Source organism: Mirounga angustirostris, unplaced genomic scaffold (assembly GCF_029215605.1).
Source record: "Mirounga angustirostris isolate CCGP_5_RB_7025 unplaced genomic scaffold, mMirAng1.0.hap1 SCAF_12, whole genome shotgun sequence".
In the NCBI taxonomy this organism is placed as follows: Eukaryota; Metazoa; Chordata; class Mammalia; order Carnivora; family Phocidae; genus Mirounga; species Mirounga angustirostris.
In genome coordinates, this window is record NW_026991720.1 from 53039288 (window position 1) to 53062568 (window position 23281).

At 40.9% G+C, this 23281-nt stretch overlaps 1 protein-coding gene across 1 annotated transcript in view; it reads right to left on the reverse strand.

Annotated features, from left to right (window-relative positions):
• DNAH11 (dynein axonemal heavy chain 11) overlaps positions 1 to 23281 on the reverse strand; it is a 339985-nt gene that overhangs the window by 117649 nt on the left and 199055 nt on the right. The window contains 2 exon segments of the mRNA XM_064575180.1: positions 1542 to 1775; positions 9993 to 10154. Of these exon segments, the coding sequence (XP_064431250.1) occupies positions 1542 to 1775; positions 9993 to 10154 (396 nt within the window).

Sequence of the window (23281 nt, forward strand, 5' to 3'; positions counted from 1 at the left end):
ATAGATCTCTTGCACTCAGTGTCTTCTAGCTCAACAGGACTCCTAGGCCAGTCTTCACTAGGAAAAAGAGTCATGATTTCAGTGAGATGGAAGTGGAGAGATCGGCAGAGAGAAGAAAAAGGAAAGAGAAAGAAGGCAGAGAGTCAAAGAGTAAGGTAACATGTACACAAAAACAGTAAAAATAAAAACTTTTTTTTGGAAAGAAAAGGGAAAGATGCACAAATACAGATATACTCTTTGGGTGCTTCCCAACAACTATTCTTTGCATCATTAGATTCTGGAAACTGTCCTGGAAACCTCCTCACTCTGGTTCCTCTTTCCCAATCGTGGTCCATCTACCCACTATTCAGCACACGTGAGTGGTTCACCAAGAGACATTCCTGATTTCGAAATGAAGGGCGCAGGGGCCAGGAGGTGCTTTGGCTGACAGAATGCGTGGAGGACGTGGCCAGACAGGCCTTCAGAGTGAAAGGCGCCACCGTGTGCTCCCCCAACCAGGTTGTAGCTTATTTCTAGCCTGGGCACAGATAGGCCACGCGTCATGCTTGGGGAGAAAACCGGCCTAATCTCTTGAAAAGCAAAGGACTATGACCTAATGACAATCCTCTGAAGAAGCCCGCTGCAATTCCTGGCCTTGAAGGGACCACCAGGGAGAGTTGTTCCCTTTCCAACCCTAGAGCCCAGATGGCTCAGAGCAAGCTGAGCAAGTCTCCAAAGTCTCCATATTTTCTTATTCTCATCTTTTTCTCCCTTGGTCATAGAGGCAGCATGGGGCTATGGACAACAGCTTTAGAATCATACAACCCTGGGTTCAAACTCCAACCTCACAGTTTCCGTGGCCTTTAACGCTCTAAGTTTCACCTATAAAATTATAGTAGCAACACCGACTTCATAAAAATGGTTAGTTTTTACCAATGAAATGAGATGACAGATGTAGAGACCCACACATGGTTAACATCGGGAGGGTGTGAATTCTCTCCCGACTTACTCCTGGAGGTTAACAGTACTGTCCTTCGAGGCAGCAGGGGCCTTATGACTGAGGATGAAGACTACCCTGGACACTCTGTTCAAAGAGAGATTATGGCCAAAAGGAGATGAGACGCCAACGTGGGAGGAAACGGCTATACTTTGGGACCTCACACAGAGCAAACCGTGTCGTGTCATCAGACTAGAAATAATGCGCTCACTGGGGGGTTGAGAATCTGAGACCAAAAGGGATCCTACTTCCATTACTGTGTGACAAAATTCCTACCAATAAATGCAGGGCACCAAAGCAGGCGGATAGAAGATGGAAGTGAGCCGTGCACTGAGTCAGGCCAACAGGTGAAGGGCTCTCTCCAAACCAGCATGAGAGAGTAATTGGCCAATCCCTTTCTGGACTTACAAAAGCATGAATAGTGCTGTTTTGGTGTCATTCAAGTGTACATTTTAGGATTGAGCATCTTATATGAATGGGCTGAAACGCTGCTTTCCAAGTAACTACATATTTTTTAATTTTAAGAGCATACATTTTACTCAGTAATAACACATCCTGATCATACCTGAGAGGCTGTGGTCTTTAGCTTTTGGATGCCATTCACCAAGTGCTCTTTCTTCTCAGATACCTCTTTTCGTTTCTTCTTCAACAGATTCTTAAACAGTGATATTTGTTCTAGAAAACTCTTCGGGGTGGTATAGTTGTATCTTCTCTCATTCTGGTAATACCTGGTACTCATTTCATTCACGCTAGTGTGAACATGGGCCATGAAGAGGCTAATAGAATCTTTGTCCAGTGGCTGAAAATATAAACACTGTAATTCATATGCAATTCTCTCAAGTTAAAACAAAAATGTAATTTAAGAAAAGAACAATCAACAAAATTATGCAGTATTTTTTTTTGTCTAAAAGCCAGAACAAATTACAGGAGGTTCTGGGAAGACTTATTAGTCTTTAAGAGATAACCACAGGATTAGAGAGGTAACAATAAAAAGCATTCAGCTTTGCCAAGTAGAGCAAAGGATTTTTATGCAATCCACACACCAAACCCACAAGTCAACATATAACACAAACACGGCTTTTCACAACTTGATTTTTACCTATCAAGTGTATGAAAGAAAAAAATGGAGAAACTGAGACACAGTACTCTGACAAGTATTTCTGGTGTTGCTTTCAAACTAAACTATAGCAGTCTCTCTCTCTCTCACCGACACTCTCTCTCTCTCTCTCTCTCTCTCACACACACACACACACACACACACACAGAGCTGAAACTGAGAAATACAGTTTTATAAGAACCCAGGTGGAAACAAACAGGATGGTAAGGTATAAAAGTCACTGCTTCTGGGAGAAAAATGCCATTTCTAATTCTCATTTGGAAAAAAAACAACAAACAAAACAGAAAACAAACCAAAAAATCGAGTAACTTCCCTTAGAAGATTTACTAGAGAACCCCCCACTACACCACTCTTTCTGTTTTGTCCTCTATGACTTCTGAAGTAGTTAACTTTTTAATTTGTGGAGTCACATCTCCCTCATTTTAATGATTATTTATTGCATTCTGTACAAGATGAACCAGGTTCAATTAATCAAGGGAAGCCTAAAAATCAATTAATATGAATTAAATGAGCTACACCAACTCTTAGGAAAGTCACACATAATTTACCAAAGTGTTGTCAATAACGCTCAGACATCTTTGGGAAAATTGCACACAAGTGGCTGGTGATGCAGTTGAACGTTTCCAACCTGCACCATTAATATTACAACCAGGATGTGAAAAGAGACAGGCCAATTCTTGTTGGTGAAAAACAACTGCTCCCGAGCAACTAGGTCTAAACACTTAGCTTTCCAACCTCATGGAAAATCCGTGAATGGGTTTCAAATGTGCATGTATAGGATTGTCCTGCATATCAAAAACCCCCCTCGCTAGTAACTGAAATAATGTTTTTAAAGCCAGAGTTAAATATAGAATGATGCAAAGCCTGAATAGTCTTTATTCTCTAGATCTGAGACATATGTGTATGTTACCCAATAGTGGACTCAGAGTCTACACTTCCAAGGAAGTTCTAAACTCCATATAAATGAGATCCCCTGAGGGATTTTTAAAAGAGCTTCACTGCAATATAAACAGGGATAGAAATTCATTCCTGTCCTATCTTGTTTTAATGAACCAAAAGCGAGCACACGTCCTTCCACAACATAAATACTTCCCTGGCCAAGAACGACCTCCTCGCGTGGGGCGGAGGTCGGTGGGAGGAGGACCTGGCCTCTGCCCAACCATGATCCTTATGAGGAGGTTCCTAGGCTGCCCTGAAAAGCTCTCTCCAACAACGGTTTCATTTGTAAATCTGGGATGGAAGAAGTGGCTTCCGGGAGAGCTGGAAGTGGCCCGAGACAACTTGTCTCAATGGGGCAAAATCACTATTGTTATCGGGCTTAACAAAATGGCACAGCATGGGAGACTTGCAGGGCCAGGGAGCAGCTGGTTGTAATTCACACTGTTTTTCAGAAAACTCTAATCGTTCCAGAACAGACCTCTTTGATGACTGGTCTTCCCTGCATTCTCAATTTGTCACTTTTTCTTATGATAAGGTCAGTAGTGACAGCGCTTCTTGACATTAACAGCTGTGGCTTTTAAAAGGGTCATTGTAGAACTACTAATTGCAGTAATTTCATTAGCATAAATTATTTATTCTGCCATTCATTTACCTCCAGTTTTCTTTTTTTGGTGGGGGGGGGGGTTGCGGGGAGGATATGGCTGCTGGTGCTGCTGTAGAAAACGAAAGGCAAGGCTGTATTTTTCGTTTTTAGAGATGCAAGCTGAGAGCACCGTTCCTGCTACATTTGGCCCCGTAATGACAACCAGGGGATCCGATTCTGTCGTCATTTAGCGGCCAATCGTGGTGAAAGCAGAAATATAAACAAGCAAAGTGCCAGTATCACACGGTTATAAATCCAAGATTTCTCCACTACGATGCCCCGGAAAACACTGCTGTAGCCAAGGCAGCATCAGATATACCCGGGAACGGCTTTTTGTCCTCCCAGTTAGGAAGAGGTTTCATTTTCACTCTCTCGCTGGGCTCACTGTAAATGCAAAGACAAATCGGCTATTTGGGGTGACGGTTCTCAAGCGGTGGCAGTCGCTGCCATAGCAAGTCCCCCAGCCACCTGACGGTTGCAGCAAGTGCCCAGGATGGCCCCGTTGTTGAAAAGGACGGACAGCACAATTCAAATGAAAACCAATCCCGGAGGCCAACACCAAATCAAATATCCTGGGTTATACAGGATTTCACACCTGCCCTCGACCAGCTGGTCTCAGGATTATACTGGTCTGTACTTTTACATTCGGACTTTCAAGAGCACTGTCTTCAAGGAGAGGGAGAAGGAGGGACAACAAAAGAGAATGGAGACGAAAGGAATACTATGTCTTAAGTTTAACTTGGGATCGCGTTGTAACGTGTGATGTCCTACACCTAACAGTCCGCCTTGAAAGTTGGTCTCAGAAATTATTTCTGTTTATTTTTTACAGTTTTTTTGGAAGCACTGGTGATATAGAAAAAACTGCCCGTATTTAATATCTGTTCTTTTATAGTAATCCCAAACTGCTGGGTTTCAAAATCTATTATTTGTACTTTTTAGCTCCTTTGGGGGTGCTCAGTAATAGAGACTAATTAGATACTGTGTTTGTAAAATTGGCTTATTAAATAAAGAAAATGTAATGATACACGAAATGAGCACGCTGCATTTGAGCACTTCTAAGTTCCTCAGGGTGCGGACTCCCTCTGAGGAAACGTGATCCTGGAGGCCGCCAGGGAGGCTGGGTTTGAATCCGGGGATGCAGGGTAGACTCCTGGTTCTGTATAGTCGGGCAAATGATTTAGTCTGTCTCTTCTTTTCCTTGCCGTCCTTTTTCAGAACAGTCAAACTCCTCTGCACGGGTCCTGAGCAGGATTTAAGACTGGGTTCTGGCGTCAAAGGGCTGAGGGGCCCTTACCTGCTGACCGATCTTGTGCCTGGCCCCCATCCCCTCACCTGGAAGCCCAGGGATCCCTCCTTAGAAGGTCCGTGAGCAGAGGCGGTGGGCATCGCTGCCATCAGCGATGGGAACAGCGCAACAGTGTTGGTCCCGGGAAGAGGACTTCTGTCGCACTCAGCAGCACGGGAGTTAGAATGCAGCGCCCGGCAGGTTCCTGAATCACATACTGGTGTCTTGTTCTTGCCTTTTCTGTTTGTGTGTTTTTACTTGGTCTGGTGAATGCATTTTGTTAGTTTGCTTGAGTTTTTAAATTTTTGTCTCTAATTTTCGAGGCTAATTTCCAAGGCCAAAAGGCAAGATCCAATCCAGCATAAGCCAGCTGTCTTCAAGAAGAGTTTCCAGTCGCTGAAAAGGTAGCCTCACTGGTTCTCTGACACAACGTTCGAACAAAGAAGCAACAGAGGACAGTGGGGGCGAGGAGGTGAAACGCAACCCAGCTACGCCTCCCAGAGCCAGCAGGACAAGGCAGATGTGGTAGCTGGTGCTGGTGAGGCCAGGAAAGTCACAAAGCTAAGATTTGGAGGGACCGATGCCTCCGTTTGATTGACTTCGACTTTGGGCTTAACAGCAAGTCCAGGTTTACGGGCAGCCATAATCAGTGGACCCTACTTTCAAGGTAGGGGGGATTCCTGAAGTTTATCTAACTGCAAAAACCCTGGAAAGCGGCATTCTACCGCTTCTTGCAATTCTGCTCTTAATTTGATTCCTGTGCACAGAGAAAGAAATGCATGATGAACGGTGTATTAGTGCACATGCACAGGAGAGGTGGGCTGAAGAAGAGGGAAGGATGTTAACAACCACACGGGCCTTTCCTCATCTGTCTGAATATAGGCTTAAGCCAGTTAGAGATGTAGGCCGATTCAGGATAAATGTGATTGCATTTGCTTCTGCTTTGATCTCTTAAAATGACTTCAGTACTCCTCAGGTTGAGGAGATTTTCCTCAAATTCACAGAATTTCTACTGCACAAGGCTTTCTACTTCTAAAATTCATACTGAACAATCCTCATTTGTATTTCAAAGAAAAAACTGCGCTAAAAGTCAGTAAGAAAAACACTGCTAACATACTTATCACTGACAAAGTGTTGATGACTGTTCTTCATGCTGTCCCTACCATTTTAAAAAGGAACCTAGGGGGAAGCACTGAAGAGATCGGTCTTTATGTACAGCAGTAAAGTAACTTTCCTCTTTGAGGGGACGCTTTTCGCGATCGGACTGGCAAGTGCTCGTAAAATATGCCATTCATTTGTTACCAGACCTTGCAACAAGTTCAGGATTGGAGAGGTGGAAGTCTGTAGAAATTAATGAATTTCACTGAAAAAGCTGATGATATTGAACTTATGGCATTATTCAGTTGTATCGCATCCAAAGGAGGGAGAACTTTAACTTGTCAGGTGGCCAATATGCTCAGAAAGGACGGGTCCTCCACCTTGCTCGGATCTCAATGAGAACAGAGACTCCTCCCAATGCAAATCTCACTCCTCAGTCAGAGTGCTCACCTTTTCATTTCCAGGCAGTAATTTCTGCTTTCCTCAAGCCCAGCTCTCCAGTATGTCTATTACTCACTTTGAGTCAAAAACCAACAACACTACTTATCTTTTAACACCTGTTTCTCCTGCATTTTCCCCTGCGTGTTCCTATCTGGGACCCATGCACCTCTCGTTCCAATTTTAGTATATGTGCTGCCGAAGCGAGCACCCCACGCACCTCTCGGAAAGGGCTCCTCCCAGTTACCTCCTCACAGCGTGTGCAACCCCGCTCCCAGGGATGCCCAGGGTGCCTTTCCTTCTCTCCCTCCCCACACCACATGCCCCCATCTGCACTTCCAAACCTGAGGAGTGAGAAGTGTATGTTGACACAAAGCCTTCATATTAATACCTGGTGATACTTAAGGGTCAAACTATTTCGGTCATCTGCCAGCTCTCATTTAGTTCAATACCAGGTAGCAGAAAAGCAGCACAAACCTTTCCTTAGACACAGGCAGCGCACATCCCTGGGTGCTAAGCGCGTCCTACTAGACGAGTCTATGCCAACACACACAAAACCACTTGCCTTTCATGAATCCTTTCTCGGTGGCTAACGGGGGTCACCTTGGACCTTACACTTAGCAAATAAGGTCAATAACTAAGAAGTGCCTAAATTATTCAGATACCGTTCAGTCTTAATGGTGAAAATTCAAACTAAGAAAAAATGATCGAATTGGTGCCCATTCAAAAAATTTAAAAGCTATTTTTGACCTCTGCAGAAAAGGCACCATGTATTTTTAGAAGAAGATAGACACGTTGCCCTCTTTATGATAATTACTGCTCCGAAGCAACAAATTGGGAAGGCGGGAAAGTTAAATAAGCACACTGCACTGAAACGAAATCATCTGGCTGAGCTCTTTGCAGGCATCATTCAGCTCAGCAGAAATGGTTCAGCGCTTTTAAAATTCCTATTTGACAATCAGCATCCTATAGGAGGCGTCACGACACCACAAGATAGAGCTTAGCACCTGCCAGGAGGCCTCTGGCCTGAAAATGATGCAAGTCCGGCCTTATCCAGCAGATGTCAATGGTCACTGGCGTATCAAAGCTCCTTCACTTTTTGAAGTGGCACCTAACTTTGCAGGACCAAGTCTGCATCAAAGAAGTAAAGGCAAGAAACTTAAAAAAGCACCGAGCCAAGCACTAAGTCAAAGCATGCTACTCGCTTTGGGTTCCTCCCATTTGAGAAATTGATATTAATATATGAAGTGCACTGGTCTTTAGCAAACCCGTGTGATCACATGAATGGTATAAAACAGAATTATGAAAGATACATACTGATTCTCTAATCAATTGGTATTTTGAACCCTTTTTATAATGATTAGGAGACAAAACCAGGCCCTATATATAATTCCAATAATGCAGTGATCCTAGCAAGAGCTTGCGAAATGTGCGGGCTTAATAACTGTCACTATTATTTGTCATATTTAATGTGTTTTCAGATTTTATTTTATTTTTTAAGATTTTATTTATTTATTTATTTATTTATTTGACAGAGAGAGACAAAGCGAGAGAAGGAACACAAGCAGGGGGAGGGGGAGAGGGAGAAGCAGGCTTCCCCCTGAGCAGGGAGCCCGATGTGGGGCTTGATCCCAGGACCCTGGGATCATGGCCTGAGCCGAAGGCAGACGCTCAACGACTGAGCTACCCAGGCGCCCCTGTTTTCAGATTTTAAAGTATAAAATATTTCTGGCAGACTTTACTTAATGCTAGTGTTAGTCTCCATTAAAATGCTGTTCCTTGGGCTCTTCAGAAAAACACAGTGAATGGTGAAAGCTGGGGCTCAGACAGAAATTAACCACTTCTGGGAGTATCTCCTATTCCACTTACCTATCATGAGAACAAATTTACATAGATTTCCCCAAAGGTAAGAAGTGCTATGCAGTGCCTTCTGACCAGTGGAAAAAAGTGAAAATCACTTAAAAAAAAAATCCAACTATACATTCCTATTATTCACTCTTTAGCCAGAAAGCCAGTTGTCACTGTTTCCAAGGTCCAGGTAAGTGCATCCAACGTTGAGTACAGAGACAGGCAAAAGAAAAACCTTCTGGATGTGGAAAAAACATCCAGGAACAGAAGGAATCATTTTTTTTTTCATTTCCTTAAAAGATTTTATTTATTTATTTGACAGAGAGAGAAAGAGAGCACAAGCAGGGGGAGCGGGAGAGGGAGAGGGAGAAGCAGGCTCCCTGCCGAGGAGGGAGCCTGACGCAGGGCTCGATCTCAGGACCCTCAACTGACTGAGCCACCCAGGTGTCTTTTTTTTTTTTTTCATTTCTTTACAGAAATGTTTTTAAGTGTGTGAGAAAAGGAGAGAGGAAAGTAAGCATCTAAGTAGATTAATGGACATTTCAGAAGACAATAAACCACATTATAATAAAGCTACCCATAAAAATAATAAGCAATAAAGCTAGTTGCATACAAATCATACAAATAATTAGGTAAGTATGCAAATATGCCCAGATTTCTAACCATCTGGCCACCAAGAGATAGAATAGTCAACAAAACGTGAAAGGATTCTTGGGAGAAGTGATAGGCTCTTGGGATGAAGGGAGGCCAGAGGGGGTTGTCTCTGCATGCAGACACTTCCAAGTGGAAGCAGACATCATTCCTTACACAGCCCCGACTCTATTTTTGGCTCCGAGAATCACTTTCAATGTCTAGCCTTATCGCTCAGCGGAATCAGAAGACAAACCTCCCGGGGCAATGTTCACAACTACCACATTTCCAAGCTATTTAGTCATGAAGGTGCAAGATACCAATAACCTTCATTTCTAGGAAGCCTAAATGATGCCTTCGTATTTACATTCCTTTTTCCCCTCTAAGTGGGGAAGTGTACTGGAAGTGCTTTTTTTAAAACTTTATGCAAACATTTTAAAATGTAATTGGATCTGCAAATTTCATTACAGTCAAATGACAAACCTAATTTATAAAACATAAACCCATACAACAAAGATGCAGATACATTATTTGACTTAGTGACTGCTAAATTCATGGGGCTGATTTTTCACCCATCCATACTGTAATGAGAAAAATCAGCTAACTGCTTTACTTTGTTAAGATCAAGAATTGCATGACTATGAATGGCTACTTTTTTGTTTGTGGACTTGAAGGATTCATATTCAGCAAATCCTATCATGACTCAAGGAAGTCATGATCCTGGCTTTCTGGTGAGTCAGGCCACATAACATGCTTGTATGCGGTATGTGCTCATGTGTGCACAGACATCTCAACCTGGTACAAAGAGGTCAACTACCATATTCCATAGAATGTAAACAAACAAAGATGATCTTATCTCTAATAAAAGGGATAACTTTTCTATAGGAGATGTATTTTGGAAGTTACTTCTTTACTGAGGACTTTTGGTCAGAGTGAGTGAGTATGCCTGTGTGTGTGTGTGTGTGTGAGTGTGTGGGAGACAGAAAGACAGAGAGATTCAGAGGCTGACACAGCATACCTCAATTCCCTTGGTTTCCTCAATGAACCTCCTGCTGACTGAGACCAGAGCCTCCTGCGGCCACGCATGAAACCAGTCAATAGCCGTGCAGTTAACTATGGCTGGGAACTTCCGAGCTCTCCCTCTCAACGTGTGACCAACGGGAGAGAAACACAGAATGATCTGTGGAGACATGGGGGCAGGGCAGAAAGGGGAGGGTGATGAGTGAGCCAAGAATTACATTGCAATCCTAGACAATGAAAGCAAGGAGCGCAGCCATGCATGACATGAAACTATCCTAAGGCACTACGGAGGAGAAAGCAACATTAACCTCCTTGCTAACCGAAGGATAAACCTCCCAGGTGGCTGCCCCATGGAACATTCAGAAACACTGCTGTGTACTTTCCTTCAAATTGGTCCCTCTCCTTTTAAACATTTTTGATGATTATCATTAATAATGAGAAATGTGTTCTTTTCTATTACACAAGTAACAGTGTAGCCATAGAAAATAAATATCCAAACCAAATCACCATGATAAAATAACACCAGTACTTTCATCTTCTGTCTTCTTCCATTCTGTAATTCGTCAGGTCCAGTAAAACTTTGTAAATCACTTAAAAACAATTTGTATCATATCGAATGTTTATTTTGTTTTCATTTAAAATAAACCCACTTGCATTCTTCACCTTTTTAAAGGAATAAAAAATTCAGTTTATACATGCTCCTGGTGAGAAAATTTTAGGTTTCTGGTTCAAACCCGAAGATCTGTGTATTTGATGATTTAAGAGTTAATTTATATCTGATTAGGTTTCCATGCTCTCTGTAGTGACACAGGGATTCGACCTGGAAGGAGCACCTGAGCTTGGCTGTGGCGGGGTCCACAAGCTGAGTGAGGGGAGACGAAGGAGGCTGGCTCTGAGTGTCCCTTCTGGGCATCTCTGAGTGTCACATGGCTCTCAGATTAGAGGCCCTATGTGAAGTGCCAGCACAAAGGAGGTGTTCAGGAAGCACTCCTTTCATGCTCTCCCTTCTCTCCTAGGTTCCTGTGGACTTGAGGGCACTGGGGGTAAGAGTGACGCCCGCTGGGTTAAGGTCTGGGAATGCCACCCATCCTGGTTTCCTCTTCTCTAGGAATGGCTTGGACTTGAGAGAAAACAAAGCCTGGAACTCTCTCACCTCAGTCTCTAACCCTTTGAGATCAGGCAACCAATGAAATCATTTTTCAAAAGGTATGCTATTTTTTCTTAGAACATTTAAAAAAAATTCACATCCTAAAAATCTCCAGCATATAGGAAGCCATATAATATCTTATTTAACATGTGTGTTCACTATGTTTATTTTACATACTATGGCTCTTGAAAAACTTGATAAATCCTAATATTTAAAATGTTCAACAGTACATAAGCTGACTGATCATGTATTCATTATATGCGAGAGTCTAGTTACAAACTGAATAACTGCTCTAAGAGTGCATGTACTGGGTTAACGAACTTCAGTTAGAATGCAGAATTTTCACTTCCATCACAGTTCTTAGGTTTCTCCCACCAGCCTTCCTTTCTCTCCCCAGACCTGAATATTTCTTTCTGTCCTAGAAGTTCGGTTTCCACACCCAACTTCTCTCCCATTCCTGGCAAATTTAGAAGCTTCATTTATAAATGATTGTAGCCACGGCAAAGGAGGGAAAAAAGGATCCTTTTGCGATCTTCAATATTTCCATCATTTCTACACTTACTGCATTTCCCTTTTTGGTACTGGCATATTACCAGGTCTGTGGAAAATGTTAGAAAACAAAGTACCAGAACCATGTGTGTTTAAGCCTCAAGGAAAAATACTTTGAGTTAATATAATGGTATAAATTCATTATTTATTGAAAGATAATACAGATTTCTCATGGAAATAATTATTTTTCTTTTCTACAGTTTTACAGCTGAAGACATCGTTCCCTAGGTTATTTATTACGGCTTAAATAAGGATCCTCGTAATGCCAGCTACATTTTACACAGAGGGCGGTTGGTAGGCCATCAGTGATTCTCGAAGGATTATTAGGTGCTGGTTAGAAAAGCAAATTCTTGGACCCAATCTAAACCTAAGGAATCAGAAACTCTGGATGGGGCTTGGCAATCAGTTTTCAACAAGCCTCCAGGTGACTCAGACACCTGCCGCTATAACCTTCTAGTTTAAAATTTTCTATGGGAATATTTAAATTGAACACTTAACATTTTCAATGCTTCTGCAGTTGGTGGAATACTCATAGAATGTAAGTCTCCTTCTATATAGAAAGTGAAAATGAAAAATTTAGAGGATTTTAAATAAATTAGATAATCATGAATAACCTAAATTCTATCATCTAAAACAGACCTTGGGAACTAATTTACAGAAAGATGCTTGGTTACTAGTATCTCCTAAGAAGGGAAAGGCCAGTATCACACCAAACTTGAGTTGTGCAATTATTGACCCAATGCGTTAATAATTTCTAGTTTTGCTAGAAGTCTAGCACAGAATTTCTCCTGCCATCCAGCTTTCCTTGATAGTAGTCCTATGTGAGATTTTTCTGAGAGCCCATGCTAATGTCTGGAAATGGGTGGTTGTTCTTTTCTAACATGGTCCCCACATTTTTTTGACTACGAGCATGGAATGGAATGTCAACTCTGCCAGCAGTTCCTAGACGATGTGAGAGTAGGCACGTTTCTTAATTGTCCCGCACTGTCCTCATCTCCAAAAAGGAGAGATCACAGTCACCTCCCAGGGTCACCAGGAACAGATACATATGCAAGTCCTCACAGTTGCCAAAGCATGAATTGTGCTCCATCAACTCCATGCTGTGTTACTTAAAAAAAAAAAAAGTTTCAACAACTTTACAGGTAAATAAACTCGAGTTGTTGCCTCAAAGAACATTACTATGGGGAAAAATCATCCTGGATAATTTCCCTATTGTATTTCCCTTAATTTTAGGAGATTAAAATAGCAGAGGATTTTTAAGTAATAAAAACACAAATGATTTTAAAAAGGGTGTTAGGTTATCTATCATTTACTTTTTTTAGGTTTACTGAGGGATAACTGACAAAATTCTAAGATATTTAAAGTGTACAATGTGATGATTTTATACGCCTAGACAGTGTAAAAGGATTCCCCCACTGAGAGAATTAACACATCCATCAACCCATATGTTTATCCTTTGTTGTCACTGTTGTTGAGAACATTGAAGTTCTACTCTCCTAGTAAATTTCAATTATACAATACAGTGCTTTCAACTGTAGTCACCACATTACATGTTAGGTCCTTAGATCTTACTCATCTTGTAAGTAAAAGTTTATGCCCTTTTACCAACTGCTGCCTATTTTCCCTACCCTCTGGCAATATTCCACATGTAAGTGATACCATGTAGTATTTGTCTTTCTCTGCCTGGCTTATTTTGTTTCATATAATGCCCTCGAGATTCATCTGTGCTGTTCCCAATGACGGGATTTCCTTCTTTTTTAAGGCTGAAAATACTCCTTTCTATTTGGGTCCAGGTGTGTGTGCGCACACGTGCGTATCTCTCATCTTCTTATTCCCTTTGTCCGCTGACCGACACTTAGGCTGTTTCCATACCTTGGCTATTGTGAATAATGCTGTTATGAATATAGGAGTGCAGGTACCTCTATGAGATAATGGTTTTGTTTCCTTTAGCTGTATCCTCAGAAGTGAGATTGCTGGGTCATAGGGTACTGCGACTGTCAGTGTCTTATGGAACCTCCCTACCATTCTCCAGAGTGGCTGCACCATTTGACATTCCTGCCAACACTGCACAAGGGTTCCCTTTTCTCCACATCCTCACCAGCATTTGTCATTTCGCATTTTTGAAGAGAGCCATTCTAAAAGGTGTGAGGTGAAAAATAGCATCTTTCACGGAGCTAGAACAAACATCCTAAAAGCCATTCTAAAAGGTGTGAGGTGAAAAATAGCATCTTTCACGGAGCTAGAACAAACAATCCTAAAATTTGTATGGAACCACAAAAGACCCTGAATAGCCAAAGCAATCTAGAAAAAGCAAAGCAAAGCTGGAGGCATCACAATTCTGGACTTCAAGTTATATTACAAAGCTGTAATGATCACAACCATATGTTACTGGTATAAAAATAGACTCACAGATCAATGGAACAGAACAGAAAATCCAGAAATGACTCCACAATGATACGGTCAACTAATCCTCAAAAAAACAGGAAAGAATATCCAATAGGAAAAGGGACGGTGTCTAACAAATGGTGTTGGGAAAACTGGACAGCCACATGCAGAAGAATGAAACTGGACCACTTTCTCACACCATACACAAAGGTAAGTTCAAAACGGATTAAAAACCTAAATGTGAGACCTGAAACCATAAAAATCCTACAAGAAAACACAGGCAGTAACTTTTTTGACCCTGGTTGTAGAAACTTCTTTCTAGATATGTCTCCTGAGGCAAGGGGAAGAAAAGCAAAAATAAACTACCGGGATTTCATCAACATAAAAAGCTTCTGCACAGCAAAGGAAACAATCAATACAACTAAAAAAAAAAAAAAAAAAAGGTAAGTTATGAAATGGGAGAAGATATCTTCAAATGATATATCCAATAAAGGGTATCCAAAATATATAAAGAACTGATCAACTCAGCACCCCAAAAAACAAATAATCCAATTAAAAATGGGCAGAAAACATGAGTGGATATTTTTCCAAGGACATCCAAATGGCCAACAGACACATGAAAACTCATCATCAGGGATATACACATCAATACTAAAATGAGATACCACCTCACACCTGTCAGATGGCTAAAATCAACAACACAAGGAACAGGTGTTGGTGAGGATGTGGAGAAAGGGGAACTCTCTTAACACAGTTGGTGGGAATACAAACTGGTGCAGCCACTCTGGAAAACAGTATGGAGGTTCCTCAAAAAGTTAAAAATAGAACTACCCTATGACCCAGCAATCACACTACTGGGTATTTACCCAAAGGATACAAAAATACTAATTCAAAGGGGTATCTACACCCTGATGTTTATAGCAGAATTATCTACAATAGCAAATTATGGAAATAGCCCAAGTGTCCATTAACTGATGAATGGGTAAAGAAAATGTGATACACACACACACACAGAGGAATATTACTCAGCCATAAAAAAGAATGAAATCCTGCCATTTGCAATGACATGGATGGGGCTAGAGTGTATAATGCTAAGTGAAATAAGTCCATCAGAGAAAGACAAATACCATATGATTTCACTCCTAAGTTGAATTTAAGAAACAAATGAGCGAAGGAGAAAAAAAAAAGAGAGGCAAGGCAAGAAACAGACTCCTAACTATAGAGACGTGATGGTTACCCAAGGGGAGGTGGGTGGGGGATGGGTTAAATAGGTGATGGGGATTAAGGAGTGCACTTGTTATGATGAACACCCGGTGTTGTATGGAAGTGTTGAATCACTATATTGTACACCTGAAACTAATATTACACTGGAATTTAAATAAAAATTTTAAAAAACAATGAGGAAAACAACAAAAGCTGTGAGGTGTTATCTCACTGTAGTTTTGATTTGCATCTCCTGATTATGAGTGATGTTGAATACCTTTTCATGTACATGTTGGCCATTTGTGTATCTTCTTTGAAAAAAGGAGTGTTCAGGTCCTTTGCCCATTTTTCAGTTGGGTTCTGAGTTTGTTGAGATTGTTGTCTGACGTATATTCTCAGTTTGTTGAGTTTTCATTATAAACGAATGTTCTATTTTCTCAAATGCTTTTTTTACATCTATTGAGATATGATTTTTTAAAAATTTTTTATTGATGTTAATCACCATACATTATTACCTCATTAGTTTTTGATGTAGTGTTCCATGATTCATTGTTTGTGCATAACACCCAGTGCTCCATGCAGAACGTGCCCTCTTTAATACCCATCACCAAGCTAACCCATCCCCCACCCCCCTCCCCTCTAGAACCCTCAGTTTGTTTTTCAGAGTCCATCATCTCTCATGGTTCGTCTCCCCCATCATATGATTTTTATCCTTCGTTTTGTTAATATGGTGTGTCATGTGGATTGATTTGTGGATGTTGAACCATCCCTGCATCCCAGGAATAAATCCCACTTCATCAAGGGGTAGGGCTGCTTTAATGTACTATTAAATTCAGTTTGCTCCTAGTTTGTTGAGGATTTTCGTATCTTTCTATCAGGGATACTGGCCTCTAAGTTCTTTTCTGGTGACATCCTTGTCTGCTTTGGTATCAGGGTAATGCTGGCCTTGTAAAATAAGTGTTTCCACCTCTTCAATTGTTTGGAGGAATTTGAGGAGGATTAGAATTCATTCTAATATAAGTATTTGATAGAATTCACCAGTGAGAGCTATCTGGTCCTGTATAACCTACCTCTGAAGTAACTTCACTCTCGTATGATCTGCATGGAAATACTCATTTTCTATCTTAGGGGCCACTGGTTCATATCTGAAGTACTTCAAGAGAAACTACAGAGGCCAGGGATGCTTACCCAGCATTTCCCATTTCTAACAGAAACCCACACTGCAAGGTCGGCTACCTGTGCTTTTCGCTAACTTCTTTCATCAACATAAATGGTTGATTAGTTAGCATCATGCACACTGGATCTGATTTTTTACTGATGAAAGGAAGACTGTTCAAGGTATCTGAGGAAAATGGAAATATTAGACTTCTACCTCCACTGCTGTAGGAACCAAAGAGGAAAGTCTAGATATCAAAGTATCCCAACAATTACACCCTTTGGCTTTTTAGACTTTGATTTTGACCAGTCCTGTGGTAAATAGCTTCCAGAAAAATTGTTCTTACGTGATTCCAGTGAGAAGAGCAGCTGAATCCTACCACGAGAATACTACTACAACTGCCCCAGAGGGTCCTTCCAGTAAGAGCTCTTCCGTTTCCTAAAAGAACAGAGCTAAGACCGCAGTAGGCTTACAGAGCTGGTTTTGGAAACTTTAAGACCCACAAACTCTGTGTGTACCCGAGTTTAGTCTGACTTCCTCTCCTTGAAACATACCTGAGTTGGGATACTGGGGGACAAGAGCTCCCTCACCCCGGAACAGGTTCCATCTACCTGTAAGGACTGAATGTCACTGAAATATACACCTCCTCCCAAACAGTCCCTGACAACTGCAAATGACCAAATTGGCTTCAGTTAGTTCCCAGCAGCAGACTGAAAGAAAAGTCTGCTAAGAAAATAAAGTTAAAAATGCCTCAGACAGCTGTGCTCTTTTCTTTTTTTTTTTTTTTAGATTTTTTATTTATTTATTTGACAGAGAGAGACACAGTGAGAGAGGGAACACAAGCAGGGGGAGAGGGAGAGGGAGAGAGAGAAGCAGGCTTCCCGCTGAGCAGGGAGCCCGATGCGGGGCTCGATCCCAGGACCCCGGGACCATGACTGAGCCGAAGGCAGACGCTTAACGACTGAGCCACCCAGGCGCCCCCAGCTGTGCTCTTTTCTAAAAGCAAATTCTCACAAGTAAGAAGCAAACCCTGAAATCACCATCTATGTACTTCCTACAGCTCTAACTTCTTCTGGACGTCAGAATCTTGCTTTTGGAATCCATACCATAGAATTTTCTATTCCTTTTTTCCCCCCTAGCACAGGTGTTAGGACTCATTTGCAATAACCCATTTTTCATTGTGCTTTGTAATACATTTCAATTTCTTTTGGGTAAGATTCCATCATAAGTACATATTTATTTGTATATCACTAACAGGACTCAGTCCATTTCCTTTTGTAATGGAAATGTGAATTGCTACCGTCACTCTGTATTTTTTTCCAGTCGATATATTCTCAGATAGAAGTAACCCTCCCACATATTTACTTCAGAAGCTTCTATCCGTAACTTAGGTTTGCATTTATTCTCAAAAGTCTAAGTATTTTTCAAGAGTGATAAGATCTGAATCTTACTGAGAGAATCCTCTTAGGAAGTTTAGCAGACAAACTCTTCCCTTGTTTGACTGTTTTAATATTTTATCATTCTTATATTTTCCCTTATCAACCACCATCCAATAACCTTTCAATTTCAATTATTTTCATGAACTCCAACAGCATCTTCAACATATACACATTCAATACATTTTTATATTTCATTCTCTTTTTAGGTAACATATAATGAAATAATTCACACAACGTTTTACTTATGAATATTGGTCAGTGCCAATTTTTATAAGAGGTAATATTTTACACTGGGGAGTTTTTGTTTGTTTTTTTGGGGGGGGGGAAGAGGCAGAGGCAGATGGAGGGAGAGAATCTTAAGCAGGCTCCATGCCCAGTGTGGACTCGATCTCACAACCCTGAGATTGTGACCTGAGCCAAAATCAAGAATTGGATGCTTAACCGACTGAGCATCCAGGTGCCCCTACATTGGGGAGTTTTCTTTCTTTTTTAAAAAAACAAAACTCCTCAATTCATAAAGAGATTGTATGCAGAATCCCAAAAGAGAGCAAGAAGCAAATCCATTCCTGGGGAGTAAAGACAGCAGGAGTTATATTCCCCACTCTGTACTCCCTGCTGTATATTCCTATCTACAGGAGGAATGTATTCCCTCATCTCAGCCGCCCGGCTTGATGCCAGGGACTCACGTGCCCGCACACTACTTTCCAGGCCAGTCTGCAGCTCCGTACACTTGTATAACAGTGTTTTGTTTTCATTTTCTCAAACAGACAATCGGTGCCTAACGATCTACTGAATAGGCCCATATTTGAACAACGTCATGCAAAGTTTTTGGCTTGTGCTCTGTGCTGCTCTGCTTGTAGTGGGCATTTCTGCTGACACCAGGTGCTAACTCCACACACACATGCATTTGCAAGCACAAGCCCCATACTGTGCTGCAAACCCCGCCCAAATGTAAACAGAATGTGAAAAACACGAGCCATGCTTTCCAAAATGCAAAGCTTATTCAATTTCATTTCTTTTCTTTTCTTTCTTTCTTTCTTTCTTTCTTTCTTTCTTTCTTTCTTTCTTTCCTTCTTTCCTTCCTTCCTTCCTTCCTTTTCTTTCTTTCTTTCTTTCCTTTTCTTTCTTTCTTTCCTTTTCTTTCTTTCTTTCTTTCCTTTTCTTTCTTTCTTTCTTCCTTCCTTCCTTCTTTCCTTTCCTTTCCTTTTCTTTCTTTCTTTCCTTTTCTTTCTTTCTTTCCTTTTCTTTCTTTCTTTCTTTCCTTTTCTTTCTTTCTTTCTTTCTTTCTTTCTTTCTTTCTTTCTTTCTTTCTTTCTTTCTTTCTTTCCTTTTCTTTCTTTCTTTCTTTCTTTCTTCCTTCCTTCCTTCCTTCCTTCCTTCCTTCCTTCCTTCCTTCCTTCCTCCTTTCCTTTTTCCTTTCCTTTTTCCTTTCCTTTCCTTTCTTTCATTTATTTATTTATTTGCCAGAGAAAGAGAGAGAGCGCGCGCACAAGCAGAGGGAGAGGCAGGCAGAGGGAGAAGCAGGCTCCCCACTGAGCAGGGAGCCCGATGCAGGGCTCGATCCCAGGACCCCGGGATCATGACCCGAGCCAAAGGCAGACGCTTAACACTGAGCCACCCAGGCGCCCCAAGTTTATTCAATTTAAACAGATAAATCCTTTAGTCTTTGATTAAGCCCTTTACTTCTGGCATTAAAAATTTCTTTTATAATATAAAATAAGGGAGATGATATCTACGAGAATAGACATCTTGGAGGTACTTCCCAATCCTTTCTCCCGCTCAGTGAAACCTTTCTTGTTCCATCTTTTGTTATCCTATATACCCCTTACCTCTCAGATACAGAGGTGTAATTGTATACTCAGTTTGTGTGATTTGGAGGTTCAGGCTTGTCTTTCCAACAATGAGGTGGGCAGGGGCCGGCTCTTGCTCACTACCCTAGGCTCAGGGACCAGCACATCACAGGTACTCAGCAAATACTTGCTGAGGCCCGGTGGAAAGATCAAGGAGTCAACAGATGGCGATGCGAAATATTCTTCAGAGCAAGATGAAATTTTGATATCTGCATCTTAATTTGTTTTGAACCAGCCCTTGGACCTCTTCTCTTTTCACAGGTCACAACTTCATCTAACCCCATAGGTGGCTTTAAACTCCATCTCTAGCCCCACCCACTTCTCCAGACTCCAATGGCTATGTTCAACTGTATCCTGTTCGTCTCTCTTTGAATGTTTAATGGGCATGTTAAGTTAACTTTAGGTAGAACTTTTTATTTACCCTCATCCACCAAACAAATACAAGGCATACCGCCTCCCATGTTCCCTATTTCAATAGATGGTATGTCCCTTATCCCGTTTACTCAGGCCAAAATCCTTGAAATCATCCTTGACTCTTTTCTTTGACCCTACCTCCAAAAAACAAAAATGTTTTGCTGTTTTATGAAATTTCAAGAACAGTGAACCTCAGGTACAAAATCCAAGGTCACACCTTTCATCTCTCTCTGACGTTCTTCCCATTCCTCTTATGTAAATAATATCCAAAAATGCAAGGGCAGGAGTTAGCATACTATATTCAGAGAGGTGTGGTCCTGGTCAGCAAAACACTGTCAGCAGGGCAGAGCCTGACAGGGCCTGGGATCGGCCCTGGACAAGCTGTCCATGAGAGTGGGTGCTATCTTCCACCAACTCGAGGATCAGGATGAGGGGCAGGAGGGATAGAAGACAGCAGTCCTCAATGATAAAGCTGTTCTGGGTGGGCATCCACTTGAAGGAAAGGAAGCTGGTGCTCTGCCTGTTAACCCATGAAAATCTGAGGAGATTAGACTTGACCATCATGCAAGGGTAAGGTTTTGCAACATCTGATTTTCAACGACTTTCTACTGGGCAGGTTAAGTATTTGAGCTTTTTATACAAGATCACAAACATATCATGAAAATTACTTGTGTGGGTGCCAAGTCTTGTGGTTTCTACTACGTGCTTTTGTGTTAATCTGTTGCTTCAGTGGGAGTGTTGCTCAACGTCTCCACTCAGACTCTCAGGCTCCCTAGACGAGCTGCAGTGTGAGCCAGGAGCCTGTCACCTACCCTGGCTGTTGTCAAACCCCACATGTGAATTGCTTTCTATTCTATCCAAGAAGGAAGGAGGAGGAAAAGGAAGAGGGAGAAAGAAGAACAAAAACCAGAAGAATAAGGAAAGCTCAGCTGGGGCCTGAGGAAAAATATTATGGAAACAAGAAATGTTTGAAAAGCATCCAGAAGATTTAAGGGAAGGTAATTCCACTGAGGTATCTAAGAACCTAAAAAAGAAAACTTGCTTCACACTCTCAAAAGGCTAGAAGGAATGTTGTAAAAACCCCATAATAATAAAACAGTCCAAGATTAAAAAAAAAAAGATAAGAGGATTTATGAAAGGACATAGATGATAAAATACAACACCTTTTCCTAAAAATATTAAAAATATCTTAAGCCTATATTTAACCCAATATAATGATAGAAAGCTTAATGATGGAAAGCTAAAGGCATTCCCATTAAAATAAAAAATAAGACAAAGATACTACTATCATCACTTTTTTAAAAGTTTTAAATGGTATGCAAAAATTATGGTTATTATAATACACAGAAAAGAGGTAACTATTAAAAAGGAAGAGTAAAAATTCAAAGGTTACGTAACTACCTACTCAGCAAACTCTAAAGTACAAAATGAAAAACTTACTGGAGCGTTCAGTGGACTGGCTGGTAAAACAAACAAACAAGCAAACAAACAAACAAACAAACAGGCATCTATCCATCCATCCCTCCCTCCATCATGATCTTATATGCCCACCATGATCTGTGGGAAAATTTGGCAAGAGCAAAAAATAATTTTATAAAATATTGCGAAAGAACTTAAGAAATGTGTAAAACATATGAAGATAGCTAGCTGCTTTACTGAAGGTCATTGAAGACATTTTGACCAAATGACAAGATATGCCACATTCCTGGAGAAGATCATCTCTTATAAAGGTATTTATTCCTCTCACGTTCATTAACAAATTTTGGGCAGTTCTCGTAAATTCCCAAAAAGATGAGTGGAGCTTGACAAAGTGATTCTAAAGCTCTTATGCAATAAAAAGGGCTAAGGACATCAAAGGACATTTGTAAAAAGAGAATATTCACAATTCACGCTGTTGAGGAACAGAAGTTATAAGTTATTAATTAATAAAGCAGTACGGAAACATTTGATCCTGTAGATGTATCCATCACCCTCCATTTAGTCTCTACATTCTCACAGGATTTAAAAAAAATTTTTTTATTGTGAGAGAGAGTGGGAGAGAGCCTGTGTGCGAGCCCGAGCAGAGGGGTCCAGCAGACAGAGAGGGAGGGAGGATCTCAAGCACGCTCCACACGCAGCTTGGAGCCCAACATGGGGCTCGATCTCACGACCCCGAGATCATGACCTGAGCCAAAATCAAGATGCTTAACCTACTGAGCCACGCAGGTGCCCCTCACAGGATTTTTTTAAATGTTAAGCTGATTCCATAGTTCATCTAGTAAAGGTACAAATAGCTCAGTAAATGTAGAAAAGGAAGAAGGTATTATTCTACGAGATTCCAGAATATACTACAAAGCTAATAAGCAAAGCAGTGTGGTATTGATGCAGGCTGAGATGAAGAGAGTTCTAGGACATAAGAGTAAAAACCAGAATACCATGTATTTAGACATTTAGTTTATGATTATGAGACAGGGAGCATTTGAAATCAGTGGTGAAATATTATATAATAAATGGTGTTTGGAGAATCCAGGGGTGGGGAGAGTAGAAAAGCCACCTTGTAGTATATACACAACAATCCAGAGCTAACCGTTCAGAGTATTTTACGTTAATTTAAATAGAATTCAGAATAATATTTTCATAACCATGAAGTATGGAAATGCTTCCTAAAGAAAGCTTTAACACATAAAATCCATGTAAGAAAAATTAGGTATGTTTTGGTAATATAAAAGAGAAGTCATTGTAAACAAAGTTAGGATTGTGATGAACTTGGACAAACAATGGCAACATGTAAAATGGACAAGAACATTATAGATACAGGAATATTATCCAGATATAGAAAGAGTTTCTATAAATCAAAGAAAACAGTAACAAACCAGTAGGAAATGTGGTAAAGGGTTTATATGAATAAAGGTGTTCTACAAGTAGAGAACTTGAATAAAGTACATGTGAGTGAAATATTTCACTCCATACACCAAATTCTTGGAATCATTTCATTTTTTTTTTCCTGTGGGAGGCTTCTAGTAAAAAAGGCAAAGAGGAATATGAAGAAAATTGTGACAGACGTGGAAAAACACTTCAGTTTGGAATATGTGCTTTGCATGCATTTATGTACATACAGAAAACTAGAAGGAGATATACCAATGTTTTCAGTAGTTACCTCCAGGC